This window comes from Chrysemys picta, chromosome 13 (assembly GCF_011386835.1).
Source record: "Chrysemys picta bellii isolate R12L10 chromosome 13, ASM1138683v2, whole genome shotgun sequence".
Taxonomy (NCBI): Eukaryota; Metazoa; Chordata; order Testudines; family Emydidae; genus Chrysemys; species Chrysemys picta.
Window position 1 is genome coordinate 17,856,660 of NC_088803.1, and position 16,300 is coordinate 17,872,959.

Consider the following 16,300-nt stretch of genomic DNA (forward strand, 5'->3'; position numbering starts at 1 on the left):
GAAAAAGATAGAGATGAGAGTTAGAATTCGTTAAATGGAATCAATTACATACAGTAATGGCAAAGTTCTTGGTTCAGGCTTGCAGCAGCGATGGAATAAACTGCAGCAGCAATGGAATAAATTGCAGGTTCAAATCAAGTCTCTGGAATACATCCCCAGCTGGGATGGGTCAGAGCTTCAGTTTGTAGCAAAGTTCCTCCAGAGGTAAGAAGCAGGATTGAAGACAAGATGGAGATGAGGCATCAGCCTTATATAGTCTTTTCCAGGTGTAAGAACACCTCTTTGTTCTTACTGTGGAAAATTACAGCAAAATGGAGTCTGGAGTCACATGGGCCAGTCCCTGCATACTTTGCTGAGTTACAAGGCATATCTGCCTTCTCTCAATGGGTCCATTGTATAGCTGATGGTCCTTAATGGGCCATCAAGCAGGCTAGGCAGAGCTAATCTCAGCTTGTCTGGGATGTCACCCAGAAGCATAGCATAAGTTTGCCATACAGACAGTATAGAGCCAATATTCATAACTTCAACTACAAAACTGATACACGCATATAGACAGCATAATCATAACTTAGAGAATGTTTCACTTGACCAGAGCTCAAAGAGCCAGGAAGCAATAACCATAACCTTGTCCTAGACACCCCATTTGACCCCCTTTATACAAGATTTGGGTGCCACTACAGGACCTTGGTTGCAACAATGATCTATACGGTCCCAGTTTATGTCAATAACGTCACACCAGTATGGCCGTTCTTGTGTTCTTACGTTCAGGTTTTGGTCAAAATTTTCAGTTGGGGGGGGGAATCCGTTTTGGGGAAAGAAAGACTTTTCGATTTTCCTAGGACTTAGAGAAAAGGAGGGTGGTGAAGCACTGGAATGGGTTACCTAGGGAAGTGGTGGAATCTCCATCCTTAGAGGGTTTTAAGGCCCGGCTTGACAAAGCCCTGGCTGGGATGATTTAGTTGGGGTTGTTCCTGCTTTGAGCAGGGGGTTGGACTAGATGACCTCCTGAGGTCCCTTCCAACCCTGATATTCTATGATTCTATGAAAAGATTCTGAATTTCCCTAACAAACCAGATATGGTGGAGGAAAAATGTTTGCCACAACTTTACGGTTTATGGGCTTTTCTATGAAAAACTGAAATACATCAATTTCTCCAGGATGCTGTTTGGTTTGGAACAACTCTGGGTGGAGAACTGCTGACCCGCTCTAGAGAGTGATATTGCTGTACCAAGGGTTTAGGAGCCTAAAGACAGAGTGGCGCCTCATTGGCCCTTAGACTTGCTAAGGCCTGTCTAGGCACCTAAACCCCTTGCTACGTCCTGTCCCAGGCATCTAGTAGAGCTGGGTAGCAGAGGGAGGGGGGGATCCAGGGGCTACAGCAGAGATCCGTGGAGTATGGGGTGGCCCCCCTTTACCTCTGGCGCCCCCTGCTGCCGCAGTGCCTCGACATCCAGCTGCACAAGGTACAGCACTTTGCAGTGCAGATCCGGTAGGGCCGTGTCTGGCACCGTCAGCACCTTCCCCAGTTGGAGCTCCCCGCTGTGGTCTGCAGCTGCCAGCGCCCTCTCGGCCAGGGCCTGGACCTCCTGAGAGCACCACTGCAGCCCATCCGTCTCCAGCACCACCGGCAGCACCAGCACATCCGTCTGTCCCCCACACAGAGCCAAGGAGCGTGAATAGACGCTAGGACCGGCTCCTTGGGGGCTCATCGCTCCCCCCTCTGGGCCTGGGGACAACAGCCCGGAGGGCTCCAAACAAGGTGAGCCCTAGAGAGACCGTCTTCCTACAGAGCAGCTGGGAGAGAAGGTGCTAGGGATAGAACCCAGGAGTCCTGGCTCCCAGCCCCCTCCCTGCTCTAACCACTAGACCCCACTCCCCTCCCACAGCCGGGAGAGAACCCAGGAGTCCTGGCTCCCAGCCCCCACTCTAACCAAGGCACTGACCTTCTGGCTGGTGAGGGACCCGCTGACCACCTGGGTGCGGACTCTCTCCGGGGCCGGAGGACATTCCCCAGCAGCTCCTGCCGGTTCTTGCCAAGCAGCCACTGCTTGGCACATGCCCTATGGAAGGTGGCCACCAGGGCCCCATCAGCGGCCACCACGGAGATGCTGCTCAGGGGGGCGGCAGGGCAGCCCTGGGCGAAGGTGTCGATGGCCTCAGCCACAGCCTCCACCAGCCACATGCTTTCCGAGTTCACACAGACGGCCACAAGAGGTGACCTCCACCCGGGCCGCAGCCTCCAGGGTCAGCAGCACCGCCCCGGCTGCCAGTCCCCTGGCCCTCAGCGGGGAGCAGACTTCCAGGCAGGCGTGAGGAGCCCCTCGCCGGCTCAATGCCCTCCGGGTCACCACGCTGGCTCCGCTGTCCGGGCCGGACTCACCACCCAGCCTCACCACGGCGCCCGCCCGGATCCTGGCGCCATCTCCCTCCCCGAGGCACAGGCTTGTGGGGATGTATCATCCCTACACCAACCTAATGAAAAGTTCCATGAGGAGGTAAGGGTCACGATGGGACACTTGCCAGGTAAACAAACATGGCCTTATGTAAGGCCCCCTGGTGGTCTAGGATTATATAAGATGATCATGGCCTTATGTAAGACCCCCTGGTGGTTTAGGATTATATAAGATGATCATGGCCTTATGTAAGGCCCCCTGGTGGTCTAGGATTATATAAGATGAGGTAAACAAATCATGGCCGTATGTAAGGAACGGTTGAACCAATTGGTGTGGGGCTATACATGTGATAAACACATGATTCTCCTTCTTGTCCAATCCGTAGATGTGTGATTATAGCCTAATTGTGTTATGTAATGTTGAGAAAAACTATAAAAGAAAGCTTGCAATAAACTGAATTCGGATTCAGCTTGCAACCACATTGGTCGTGTGCTTTATCCGCTCCGCCTGGAACCCCACAAATGGTGACCCCGACGTGATTCGGCTTGGACATCAAGGCAGCTAGGACTTTGCCCAGAGTGAGCTAGCAGAAATCATACTAGACACAGCCGCCAGTGGAGCAGGGATCAATGTTCTCAGACAGTAGACCCAACAGGTGTTGTCTCAGAAGCTGAGCAAAGAAAAAGCAGATCCAACCAAAAAAAGGATCTAAGTGGTCAGACTCTATGTCATCTCTCATGAAGAAACTGGAACAATTGAATTTAGATATTGAAGAGGCTCTCAGTGCTGGCTCTTCTCCTTCCAGCACTCCTTCTACCAAAAAGCGCAAACAGCCGTGCCCTGTTAAGGTGGAAACAGGCCTTCTTCACAAAGATCATCAGAGCAAGGGAATCTGTGGGAATAAGAGGGCAGGCTACCAAAATTTAAATGGTTTGCCAAGCTCAGTGTCATCTGGAGCACGACCAAAAACTGAACATGGTTTGAGAAAAGGCGGAGGTGGCAGCCGCAGCAGGAGGTACCGGAGGATACCGGCTCCTGGTCGTCCGAGAGAGACGTTCGTGAGCTCACAGCCGACTGAAGCGTTCGGTGAGAAAAGGCGGAGGTGGCAGCCGCGGCAGGAGGTACTGGAGGATACCGGCTCCTGGTCGTCCGAGAGAGACGTTCGTGAGCTCACAGCCGACTGAAGCGTTCGGTGAGAAAAGGCGGAGGTGGCAGCCGCGGCAGGAGGTACTGGAGGATACCGGCTCCTGGTCGTCCGAGAGAGACGTTCGTGAGCTCACAGGTGAGCGGCTGCATTTAATAAAATGGGCTCTGCTTTGTCTGCAGAGGAGGAGATGGTGCATGATTTTTTATTACGCATCGCTAAAAAGCGGGGAGAGAAGCTTCCCTCTGACGCGTTGTCCCGTTTGTTGAAATGGGGGCAGAGACGTGGGTTTTTTGTTACTCCTGATACTGTCTTTGATAAGGCAGTCTGGGAAAGTCTAGGCTCTGACCTCTGGGAGTCAGTCTCTCACGGCAACAAGAAGGCCGTGTCATCGAGCCAAATATGGTGCAAATCTAAGAAACTGATAGAGACAATTGCGGCAGAAGCCGAGGTCCAGTCGGCCATTAATAACCTCTTTCGGCCAAAAGAGGAGCCGCCTTATGTGTTGCCGGTGGGAGCCCGTGAGTTCTTTGGGGGTGAGGACACTATCATACCACTCAACCCCAGTGCACCCGAAGCTGATCCTAGTATCGTCCCGTTACCGGACGACCCTGCAAATAAAATGTAGGTCTCAAGCCCAGAAGGGGATAAGTTACAAGAATTTCGGGCGGAAATGTACAAACAGGGACTTCAGCTACAGGACATGCTGAATCAGTTGTCCCATTTGGCCGGTGAGAGCCATCCCCCGCAGTCCCACACATTGCGAGCCCTAAACCAGCCCGGCTTTCCTGTCACCAATGATGTTTGTACCCCAGAGTTCCGGGCGGAGTTCCCGGGGCAGGGTAAGCAGTTGCAGAATAGGTTGGAAAGAATGGCGGAGCCAGGCTTATCTAACTTTGAAAGGACATATAGGAAAAAACCACCGGATAAGATCCCTCCGGCAGATGCTACCCGAACACCATGCCGCCACGCAGAAGCCAAACAACGACCCCGCGGCACCGGACTTGCACTTGCTGTTTGCTACAACCTAGACACCTGATAATGCTGTGCTTCTGTTTGTTCAGACTCCTTATTATAGGAGCAGGGGTCTTTGTATGTCCAAACTCTGTACCTTTTGTTAACCCACGACAAAATGTTTGGATCACCTGGGCGAACCAAACTGGCCAAAAAGCCCTTTTTGCTTGTTCATGGCCACCCCATCGGATCCCCAATGGTTTTCGTGGGTATTTATGTAATGTTATGTTTTTTAATAGTTCCCAGTTGTTAAATGTCACCTGGCGTCAGTTTTATAGGTTCAAAAAAAGTAGTCAGGTGGCTAGTAATTGTTCTAATGTTAGTTGGACCCTCCTATAGGCCTTATTTAAGAAAAAGGGGGGAGGTGTGGGGATGTATCATCCCTACACCAACCTAATGAAAAGTTCCATGAGGAGGTAAGGGTCACGATGGGACACTTGCCAGGTAAACAAACATGGCCTTATGTAAGGCCCCCTGGTGGTCTAGGATTATATAAGATGATCATGGCCTTATGTAAGACCCCCTGGTGGTCTAGGATTATATAAGATGATCATGGCCTTATGTAAGGCCCCCTGGTGGTCTAGGATTATATAAGATGAGGTAAACAAATCATGGCCTTACGTAAGGAACGGTTGAACCAATCGGTGTGGGGCTATACATGTGATAAACACATGATTCTCCTTCTTGTCCAATCCGTAGATGTGTGATTATAGCCTAATTGTGTTATGTAATGTTGAGAAAAACTATAAAAGAAAGCTTGCAATAAACAGAATTCGGATTCAGCTTGCAACCACATTGGTCATGTGCTTTATCCGCTCCGCCTGGACCCCCACACAGGCTGAGCCCTGGGCACGGCCGGAAGAACCAGCCCACCGAGGGCACTGCCCTGCCCACCAGGATCAGCAGCTCACTGATGGCCACTTTGGCAGCCAGCGCTGCCTCCCGGGGGCCAGAGAGGGCCAGGGTGCCAGCATGCCCCTGGCAGTGCCTGCTGGCCATCACCTGCCAGAGGGAGGGTGCCAGGACCTCCGAAAGCTGTTCCCACAGCTCCATCTCTTGCAGTGTAATGAACAAGGTCTCTGTGCATCGGGCTCCCGGGGGGGGCTCCTTGTGGGCCCCGGTGGGTGGGTCTCAGCTCTGTCCTTGCCACAGGCCCCTCAGGGCACAGCATGGCCCTCTCCCCTGTCTTGGCATCGCTGGTGGGGGGCTGGAGGCACCACCCAGCTCTGCCCCCGAGGGCCACCGGCGCACCAAGCTTGCTTGAGAGTCATCCCCAGACAGTCAAGACGGGTCCCATCGTGGCCTGGAGTGCCCAGCAGGTCAACAGCGCAGCCCGCAACAGCACAGAGGGTCCAGGAATGGCTCACGGCCCATGCCTGGTCTTGGAGCTCTGCTAGAGACAGCGCCGGGTGGTGGTTAGAGTGGGCACCAGCAGACTGGACTCCTGGGTTCTATCCCTGGCTCTGGGAGGAGAGTGGGGTCTAGTGGTTAGAACGGGGGGCGCTGGGCACACGAGGAGAGATGTCCCCTCCACAGGGTGCTGGCCAGCCAGTGCCGCCCGTGCCTGCGGCCCAAAATGGGTGGCTGGTGCCAACCCCAGTGCTGTGTCTGGCCCTTGGCTGTGCCAGCAGCCCCGACAGATGATCCACTCCTCCATGGCCACCAATCCCCCTCCATCCCGGGCGCTCCCACCTACCTGCTGCACCAGCCTCTGCCCTCACAGCCCCCTCTGCCGGCTCACACTCCTCCGACACCTCCTTGGCTCAGGCCCAGCTGGGCAGAGGAGCTGCCAGGGCAGATTGAAACCTCCCTGGATGCCCGGCTGGGGAGTGAAGGTTCCCCCGCCCGGGTTTCACTTTCCATTCCTCCCCAGTGCCGGTAAGTTTCATGCTCGTGGGTGGGGCAGAGAAGCTTTGGCCCCAGGAGAAGCCACACAGCTGAGGTGGAGCTGGAGAGGCCAGGGGCTCTGGGAAGCCAAGTGGAGGGATTGCCCACTGGGCTGGGCACATCCAGAGCAAACCTGGGCAATGGGCCCAAGGGTGTAGCTGAAATCTGTCTGCAGAGCGACTCACAAACGCCAGCCAGATCTCCTTGTGCTCGGGACTGAACGCTGATCTCCGCGCCCCCTTGCCCTCAACCCAGGGTCAATCTGGAGTCACTCCCAATAGCAGTGGGGACAGGGCTGGATTCTGCTCCCAGAACCCTGGGGTCAATCCGGTGTCACGCCCTATCTGCAATGGGATCACTCCATTGGAGTCAATGGGGCCAGGTGCCCAGGTGTGGACTGTGGCCAGTGCAGCATTGCAGCCAGCAGGGTGATGTTGGTTTGCACCAGCAGCTGGCCAGCCGCGCGTACTGGGGGCGTTTGGGGGGGGGGTTTGCTCTGGGGGTGGGGGCAGAGAAGGAAGCTGGGGCAGCCAGATGGGGGGAAGTCAGTTGGTCAGTTGCAGGTGGATGGATGTGCCAGAGCTGGACCGGATTTATTGCCCCCAACCTGGGGGGGGGGATGAAGTGGCGGTCATCCTATCTCTTTGCAGTGTTGTATGCGGCTGTTCCGCATCCCAGTGCCGGACAAGCTATCCCTGTGCAGTGTTATATGTGGCTGTCCAGGTGCCCCACCCCAGAGCTGGCTGCATCTCAGAGGCAGGTGCCCCATCCTCTCTCCTGGGCTACATTCGCCATACCCACCACCCTCCACACCCAGCAGGCAGGAACCAAGGAGGGGGCTATCAGCCAGGCTCAGAGGGAGAATTTGGGGCCATTGGTGTCACTGGGATCTGGAGCAGCCCTCTAGCATTGCCCCCTACGGGTATCATGTGTGGACCCACAGCAGCTGGACCCCAATACCTTAGAGGCCATCAGCCAGCGCCAGAGATTCATGTGGTATTACTCTAATGCAGGAGAGGAGAGCCCGTAGGTGTTAGGGGGAAATCAGTCCGTGTGGCCTGTGGAACTCACTGCTTCTTATGTCTGGGATGGTGGAGGGGCAGGCTGCAGACCGTGTGTGGAAAGGGGCTACATTGAGCAGGAATCACAGCCCACCAAGCCACCGCGAGTCCCCCGCGCTGTCCCCTTACCTGGGCTTCCTGCGTGAGGGTGCTCCACCCCATGCTGAAATGCAGCTAGCTCTTGGTTGGGGCAGCTGGGGAACAGCCGCACATAACACTGCACAGGGGTGGCTCACCTGGCACTGAGATGCAGCTAGCTCTGGGTTGGGGCAGCTGGGGAATAGCTGCACATAACACCACATGGAGATTCCCCAGGTCAGGAATTGGAAGAGATGGTCTGGCTGGGTTCTGCCCGCTAATTCAACTCCCGCTCCCGGCCACATGGGGCATTTCATTTGCTTCCCGAAAGCTCTTTGAGCCCTGTCTGAACTGCCCGCTGGGTGCAGCTTACATCTCCCTGGAATAAATCTTCGCCAAGAGCCCCGCACCGGTGAGCGACCCTACCGCTGCGCCGACTGCGGCAAGGGCTTCAGCACTGGCTCCAACCTGGCGCAGCACCGGCGCACGCACCAGCCTGATCGGCCTTACCTCTGCGCCCAGTGTGGGAAGGGCTTTCCTGGCAGCTCGGAGCTGCTGCGCCACTGGCGCTTCTACACCGGGGAGCGGCCCTGCCACTGCGGCATCTGCGGCCTGGCCTTCGCCCACAGCACGGTGCACCGGCGCCACCAGCGGGCCCACCTGGAGGAGTCGCCCTACCGCTGCGGAGACTGCGGGCGCAGCTTCTCCCAGTGTTCTGACATGGTGGTGCACAGCCGCACCCACACTGGCGAGCGGCCCTACCGCTGCCCCGACTGCCCCAAGGCCTTTGCCCAGAGCTCAGCCCTCACCGTGCACCGGCGCACCCACACTGGCGAGCAGCCCTACGCCTGCAGCGAATGCGGCCGACGCTTCCACCGCAGCTCCAATCTTATCCGTCACTAGCGCACCCATACGTCCAAGCGCCCCTTCGCCTGCCCGCAGTGCGGCCGACGCTTCCACCGCCGCTCCAACATGGTGGTGCACCAGCGCACCCACTCCCGGGACAAGGGGCTCTGCCCGCCGGCTGCCAGGGACGCTGCCCGCTGGGGGGCCTTGGAGACAGAGAGCCCTAGCCCTGTGCCCACAGCCACGGGGACTATATAGCCCTGCCCTGGCCTTAGAGCCCTGCTCGTATGCTGTGCTGTGCTCTCCTCAGCCCGTGCCGGGCGCTGCACCCCCAAAAGGCCCTCAACGAGGCAGGGCGAGCGGAAGGCTGGCAACGACCTGGCAGGGAGAGCGCTTGGCATGGCCCCTTTGCCCATCCGTGAGGCCCAGCCACAGCAGCAGCAGCAAGACAAAGTAGGCTGGGAGCTCAGGGGCCGAGTTTGCACCTTGAGAGTGATTTGCCGGGGAACTGCCCCCTCCATCACTGGGCGCTGTTACAGCCAGACCATGCTGGAAGCCAGGTGCTAGCTCCACCACCAGATAGGGGCTGGCCACAGGGATCTTCGCCAACTCCCTGCTCTGGAGTTCAGGGCCCAGCTACCGCTGGAAGGAGGATGAGGATGGTCTGCAGGCTGCATGTGGGGAGGAGGGGAAGCTGGGGCTGATGCTTCTGTTTTGAAATAAAGCATTTGTACCCTTTTGCAAGACGATCCCCATTTCCTCAGGGGCCCTCATCCCGCTGGGAAGCCGCCCTCCCTAACGGTAGGTGGTGTCCCACCCACACCTGGGCCATGCCCAGCCTGTCCCAGCATGCACTGTGAGCATAATGCTCTCCCCTGGTCTGTAGCGCCTAGGTGAGAGGAGGGAAGCTGAAAATCTTGGGGGAGGGGAAGAAAATAATCTGCATGGGGGGGTAGCAGAAGGGCCCATAGCTGGGGCAGTGTATGTGGGGGGGGGGGGGGTGGTCTGTAGGGGCTTTATGGGCCAGCCTGAAATAGGCTGGATTAGCGAAACAGCCCCAGTCCTGGTCTGGATGAGCATAAATAACCAGACTGGGGCCATCTATACAGAATCTCGGGGATGGTTTCAATGATCTGAACTGGGCTAGGAGTCCCTGTGGTCCATATGGGACTACATCGGCCCAAGCAGGGGGCTTCATAGATTCCAAGGCCAGAAGGGACCATTGTGATCTTCTAGGCTGACCTAGTATCTCACAGGTCAGAGAACCATCCCAAACAATTCCTGGAGCGGGTCTTAAAACATCTGAGTGAGATTTAGAAATCATCAGCGATAGCGAATCCACCCGGTCCTTGGGACATTGTTCCTGTGGTTAATTACTCTCCTCGTTAAAAAGCTATGCCTGATGGCATGGACCAGATTGGATTGGGATATATGACCTGGCATATGTCTGTAGGGGTGAGATGGCTTTGTTCTTTAAGAGCCCACAAAGGGGTGCTGGTCAATATGGGATTATATGGCCTGTGTGGAGGGAGGTCAGATACAAAAGAGTTTGGAGTAGAATGCTCTGAATTGGTTTGTGAACCCATATAAGGGGTTGGGGGAAGGGTCCGTATAGAATTACCTCCTGGTCTGTACTAGGATATATGACCTGGGGTAGAACAATCCAAACCTACAAAGCTATATTGCCCTGTTGTAAATATCTGTCACATCCAAAGGGGGAACAAGTGAAGGTCGCAAGGTCAATCACTGAAAACGTAGCCAGCGGCTCAATGCGGACTGTGTCACCCTATAGCCCTAAGAACAGTGTCCACACCCCGGGCGCCCTGCCTTGTTCAGTTGCACAGGACAAACAGCAGGTCAATATCTTGGGTTGGCCTCCTTGGTCAGTGGGCGGCCCTGGGCCATATTCACAGACTGGTGAATGGGAATGGGGGGGTTATCCCATCTGACAGGTGGCTTTGTGGGGCACCTGCAAGGCCCATACAGGTCTATATGGCCTATGGCAGGCTGTGAGGAGGATGCAAGGCCTATACAGGCAGTATTGCTCCTAGCACGAAGCAAGGAGGATGGAGGGCCCATACAGGGCAGCTGTGCAGAGGGTTGTACAGCCCAGGAGGGCTGAGAGGGAGCAGACAGAGCAGGACCTCTCAGGCTTATCGGCTATTGGGAGGTTGCAAGCCCTATACAGCCCTGTATGGCTGGGGGGGAGGGAGGAATAGAAATTGGTTCACTTTTGGAGAGCTAGCAAACGTTTGCCCAGGGGATATATAAGCCTCCAGACACTCTGGTCTTTACAAGTGACGATGAGCAGGCAATGCAATTCTCGGCATGTGCCGCGGCGTACGCAAATCGCCCCCCTTTCACGTCTTCACGCGAAGTGGGGATCTAGGGGGCTCCCGCCCCCCATACTCCCAGCATGCACCTCGCCCGCTATGCAAATGACCCTGCTCTGCCCGCCAATGAGTGTCGCCGGGCGGCGAGCCCCGTGTGTGTCTCACATAGTACCATGCGCGCCTACCTGCTAGGGGCGGGGCTCCGGCTCCTCCACGCCCGCGACCGGCCAGGGCAGGGGAGGGGCTAATGCAAATAAGCGATATGCAAATGACGATGGGCTGCGCGAAAGTTCGGTTCCCGGAACGTTGCCTGGAGCGTGGGCGGGTGGGAGCCGCCGCTCCCAGGTGCAGGGAGGAGAACCCTACGGGGGGTGCAGTGGGGGAAGGGTGCAGGGAGAGGTTGGGGTGTAAGGGTGTGGGGGAGCAGGGGAGTAGTGAGGGACGGGTTCAGGGGGCCTCTAGGGGGTGCAATGGGGTGGGAAGCATTGGAAGAGGTGCAGGCGTGGTTGGGGGGTGCAATGGGGCTGGGGTTGCAGTGGGGGAGGTCGGGGGGGTGCAATGAGTCAGGGTTACAGTGGGGGGGTGCAACAGGGCTGGGGTTGCAGTGGTGGTCTGGGGGCATGCAATGGGGGAGGGGGTGCTCTGGGAGTCCCCGGAGGTGGGGGTGTTCTGGGAGCAGGGAGTTAGGGTCAAGGGGGGGAAACGCGAAGGGTTAGGATATTGCATTGAGGGCGGGGGGCTGTGGGGAACGCAGTGGGGCCTGGAGCTGTTGCAGAATCCCAGCGGGGGAGGGAACTGGTTCATGGAGTGCTACATAGATCATGGTGGGATGGTCCATATAAGGCTGTGAGAGTGGGCAGGGAGGAACATGCTCATTCATATAGGGCTGTGTCGCCCTGGGGATCTGCTGGTACATACAGGGCTGTGTGGATCTCTATAGGGTGGTCTGTATAGGGTGATCGGGGGGGGGGGTGCTGATCCATACAAAACTGTATGAATTGCTGTAAGTTGGTCAGTATAGGGTTATATGGCGGGGGGGGGGTAAGAAGCTATATGGATTGCAGTAGAATGGCGCATATGGGGCTCTATGACCTGGGGGGGTGGGGTTGTGCTGGTACATACTGGGCTATATGGATCTTGGTAGGATGGTCTGTATAGGGCTATATGTCCTGGGTGGGTGCTGGTTCTTACACAGCTGTATGGATGGCAGTAGAATGGTCTGTATGGGGCTATATGGCCTGGGATGTGTGTGTACTGGTCCATACAGGCTGTATGGATTTCAGTAGGATGATCTGTATGGGGCTATATAGCTTGGGGATCACAGTCTGTGGATCCCTGCCTCCCTTCTCTCTGCTCGCCAGCCCCGCTTGTCACTCCCAGGATGAGGCGGAAGCAGAGGGCAGCCGAGGCAGGGGGCGCGGGCCTGGCACTGGAGCTGCGCTGGGAGTGGCAGGACTCCGGCGGCACCTGGCATCGCTTTGTGCCTGAGCAGAGCGAGGTGCTGACACAGGCAGCCAGGTGAGTGCTCTGGGGGCGGGGGGGGGTGTCGTGGCTCGGGCTATGGTGGGGGAATGTCAGGCTCTGAGCCGTGTCCATCTCCCCCCAGGGCAGGGAAGCCCAGCGTGGCTGTGGGTTCCCGAGTGGACCTGCGGCGGATGGTGCAGCGGGATGGACAGACGGGGCAGGACAGATGTGTGGCAGCCGCTGTCCAGGACCAGGACTCCTGTGAGTGCCCAGGGCCCCCTGGCGGGGGGAGCAGTGTCGTCCCGGATGCCTGGGTCCCACTCCCTGTCCTGATCACTCCCCCGAGTTATGGGGCACCCTAGGGGTCAGCACCCTGCTGTGATGCCCGGACACCTGTGTCCTATGCCCAGTCGCCGTCACTGCCCCAGAGGCTGGGAGCTGTGGGGCCCCTGGGGGTGAACGCCCTGCTCAGCCACCTGGACACCTGGGTCCGATTCACCATCACTGCCCCAGAGGCTGGGAGCTGCAGGGTTAGCGCTGGCAAGGAGCTAACAGGATGCCCGCGGCCCAGATTTCGTGTGGTGCTGGCAGGGGGACGAAGAGGGGCAGTGGCTGCCCTACCCTGCCGATACCTGCCTAGCACTGGAGCGAGCGCGGCGCGGTGACGGGTGGCCCAGCCTAGAGGTGACGTTCAGCCGGACCCGCTACACATTGGACACAGCACAGATGACCCAGACCAACATCAGAACTGGGTACCAGCGCCGGATGGAGCGGAGGGAGTCAGGTACTCCTGGGTTCTCTCCCTGGCTTTGTGAGGGGAGTGGGGCCTAGTGGGTAAAGCGGGCTCTGTGGGAAGCTGGGGGAAGGGGTTCAGGCTCCCAGGGCCCAGCTCCGGTTGGTGAGCAGGTCTCGGGCACCTGGGTGTTGTACTTAAAGTACTGCACAGGATCTTTTCAGGGGGAATAAGACAAAACGCCACATTTATTAGTAATACATGTATTCATTAACACTGTATTATATGCATATAATATATTACACTTACACTCACACACACACAAATGTTAGGTAAAAAAGCAAGTCCTCACTCACCTCTCCAGCACCCGAGTTCGTGCGGAGTTGGTATGGGGCTCACAATCTGTCAGAGACCAGACACCAATTCGTTGATCAACGGGCTCACACTATCCTTAGCTTGAAAGGCTTCAGAGTAAGTGTGGCAAGTTTATTAGGGGTGAGCATCAATATTTATACACAGAAGTAAACAAAGTGATTAACAGATCATAATGGTCATGTATAATCAATCAAGATTCTACAGGATAAAACAGGTTAAAATGTAAATTCAAAAAGAGATAAGGGGAGATGGCTACTTAAGGGGAGGGGGGGTGTCATGAGTAGTTCTCAGGTCAGAGCTTTGATTAAAAGTTCAGACAGAGACATCAAGTCTGGGTTAAGTTTAAGCTCATCAAAAGTTCAGACCCAACACAAACACACTCCGTCTTGTTGTTACCAATTAGTTGCTCCCCTTAACTTCACTGGCCAGGTGAGTTAGATGGGGGAGGGGGTGGAGCCGGGCTTCTGCCGATCCGGATCGATGCTCCCATGTTGACAAGACGAGACCCGGGGTCCTCTGCAAGACACCTCACTTTTATAGCAGCTTTCCTCTTATGCAAATCTAGACCAGATTTAAACTCTGTGTCTGTGTCCATTGGTCCTTTGTGCTGCTTTCTTTTGAGTGTTGTCCCAATGCTGCAAAGAGGGTGTTTCCAAAAGAAGGTGCTTGCTTCTAACCCCCGAGGCCGTCAGTATGTCTGCTTGTCTTTAATGAGCCCACTTGACACGTTTTATTGTCCTTGAGTCTGGCTCCCAGCCCCTCTCCAACAGTTGAGGCTGTCTGGAGGTGCTGCCTTCCATGCCTTGTTCATTCACACCTCATTCATTCAACAGGGCAATTGATTAAGTGGGTGGGGAGAGCTCTTGTTATACTGCTAGCAAAAAGAAATTTTTCTTCTATCTTATTCTATCCTTAGGGCCTATAATATTATACCAAGGGCAATGCAAAGTTTCTAAATGAGGTTTTGATACAAAGTTTCATGAAAACCGAGGTCACACGTGGGTAGACCCACCACAAGGTTATATGAAGAGGCACAATGTAAAGTCATATGAAAATTATCAGAGATTGATCTACATGGGGCGGGGCAGGCCTTGCTGCCAGAGTGTAAGCTCCTTAGTCGTTAATCATCCCCCAGGGAGCTGGGAGGAGAATCTGACACCAGGCACAGCTGGGTCACAGCCACAACGCACAGGGTGGCTTGCCTGGTGCTGAGATGCGGCCATCTCTGGGGTGTGGCACCCTCCCCTCCCCCTCTGACCCGTGGCCTCTCTCCACAGACGCTGTGGATGATGATGGGCGATCTGAGCCCAGCTCCGTCCCTGGCTCCTCATCCCCCCAAGGGCCCCCAGCGCCGAAGAGACCCCGGGATGGGGGGGCCAGCCCCAACCCCGGAGCCGGGGGAGAGAGCACAGGTGAGGGGTGGCGAACTACAGCACCCATGGTCTGCCGGCCTCTCTCTGCCAGCTGTTTGTTCCAGCCCTGGTTTTCTGGCTCTGCCCCCTTCCAATAGATTAGCATCTAAAACAGGGGCGGGCAAACTTTTTGGCCTGAGGGCCACATCAGGTTTGTAAATTGTATGGAGGGCCGGTTAGGGGAGGGGGTCATGGCCTGGGGGACCAGGCAGGACGGTCCCGTGGGCCAGATGTGGCCCGCGGGCCATAGTTTGCCCACCTCTGATCTAAAAGGTGTGCCCAGGAATCCTAGCTGCCCCCCACCACCACCACACCACCCGCCTTGCTGCTCCTGGAGGAGTCACTTCACATTGGTTCGTGCTCATTGGTCAACCCCCCCTGTTCCCTGATGGACCCCCTGGGACCCCTGCCCCATCCATACACCCCTGCTCCCTGTCCCCTGACCGCCCCCAGACCTCCGCCGCCCCATGCAACCCCTCCTCTCATTCCTGACGGCCCCCCTGGGACTCCTGCCCCATCCAACCACCCCTTCTTCCTGTCCCCTTACTGCCCCTGGAACCCCTGCCCCTGACTGCCTCCGACTACCCCGTGCCGCCCCATCCAGCACCCCCCCCGACTGCCCCCCTCAGGACCCGGCCCCCATTCAACCCCCTATTCCCCCCCACCACCCCCTGACCACCACCCTGAACTCCTCTGCCCTCTGTCCAACCCCCCCTGCCCCCATACCGCGCTGCCTGGAGCATCGGTGGCTGGCTGTGCTACAGCCACGCCGCCGCCACTGCGCAGCACAGAGACCAGGTCAGGCCAGGCTCTGCAGCTGCGCTGCCCCAGGAGCTCACAGCCCTGCCGCCCAGAGCATTGTGCTGGTGGCGGAGCGAGCAAGCTGAGGCTTTGGGGGGAGAACAGTGGTGGAGGGGCTGGAGGCTAGCCTCCCCGGGCCAGGAGCTCGGGGGCCAGGCAGGACGGTCCCATGGGCCGGATGTGGCCCGCGGGCCATAGTTTGCCCACCTCTGATCTAAAAGGTGTGCCCAGGAATCCCAGCTGCACCCCCCCACCACACCACCCGCCTTGCTGCTCCTGGAGGAGTCACTTCACATTGGTTCGTGCTCAGCCTCATTCTGTGCAGCCGCCGAGCGATCCAGGGTGCCAGGCGCCGACAAAAACGTCCTGGCTACAACGATTCCCCAGCGGCGACGATGTGTGGGGATCTGTCAGTTAGCCAGTTTTTAATCCGTGTGTCAGGCACTTTGTCACTAGCCCACAGCGCTTGGTTTTCAGTCAGGTCACATGGTGCCAAGTCGCACAGCATATAAAGTTCCCTGTATCGACGAAACCCGTAACGTCACCAACGGATGAGATCAGCTTTGTTTGTTTTCCGTGAAGCCTGCCTGGCCTTGCTGAAGTTCCTGGGCTTTAACCTGGGATTGCTTGAATCCCGCGTCAGCTTTTGTGTTATTGTTCCTGGGCTTTTCGTCAGGCTAACTGGCCTAAAGCTACACACTCATCCGCTCTTCAGGAATGTTCCCTCTATCCCGGGGTTGATTTCAGATGAATGCCAGC

The 16,300-nt window shown here is 56.7% G+C and overlaps 1 protein-coding gene across 1 annotated transcript in view; it reads left to right on the forward strand.

Annotated features, from left to right (window-relative positions):
- Window positions 1-10,972: 10,972 nt before the first annotated feature.
- The window catches only part of LOC135975267 (poly [ADP-ribose] polymerase 2-like), a 42,020-nt gene continuing 36,692 nt past the window's right edge, over window positions 10,973-16,300 (forward strand). Inside the window, exons 1-5 of the mRNA XM_065565560.1 lie at window positions 10,973-11,101; window positions 12,137-12,274; window positions 12,363-12,481; window positions 12,792-13,004; window positions 14,606-14,740. Coding sequence (XP_065421632.1) covers window positions 11,004-11,101; window positions 12,137-12,274; window positions 12,363-12,481; window positions 12,792-13,004; window positions 14,606-14,740 — 703 coding nt within the window. The 5' untranslated portion in view covers window positions 10,973-11,003. The remainder of the gene's footprint in view (window positions 11,102-12,136; window positions 12,275-12,362; window positions 12,482-12,791; window positions 13,005-14,605; window positions 14,741-16,300) is intronic.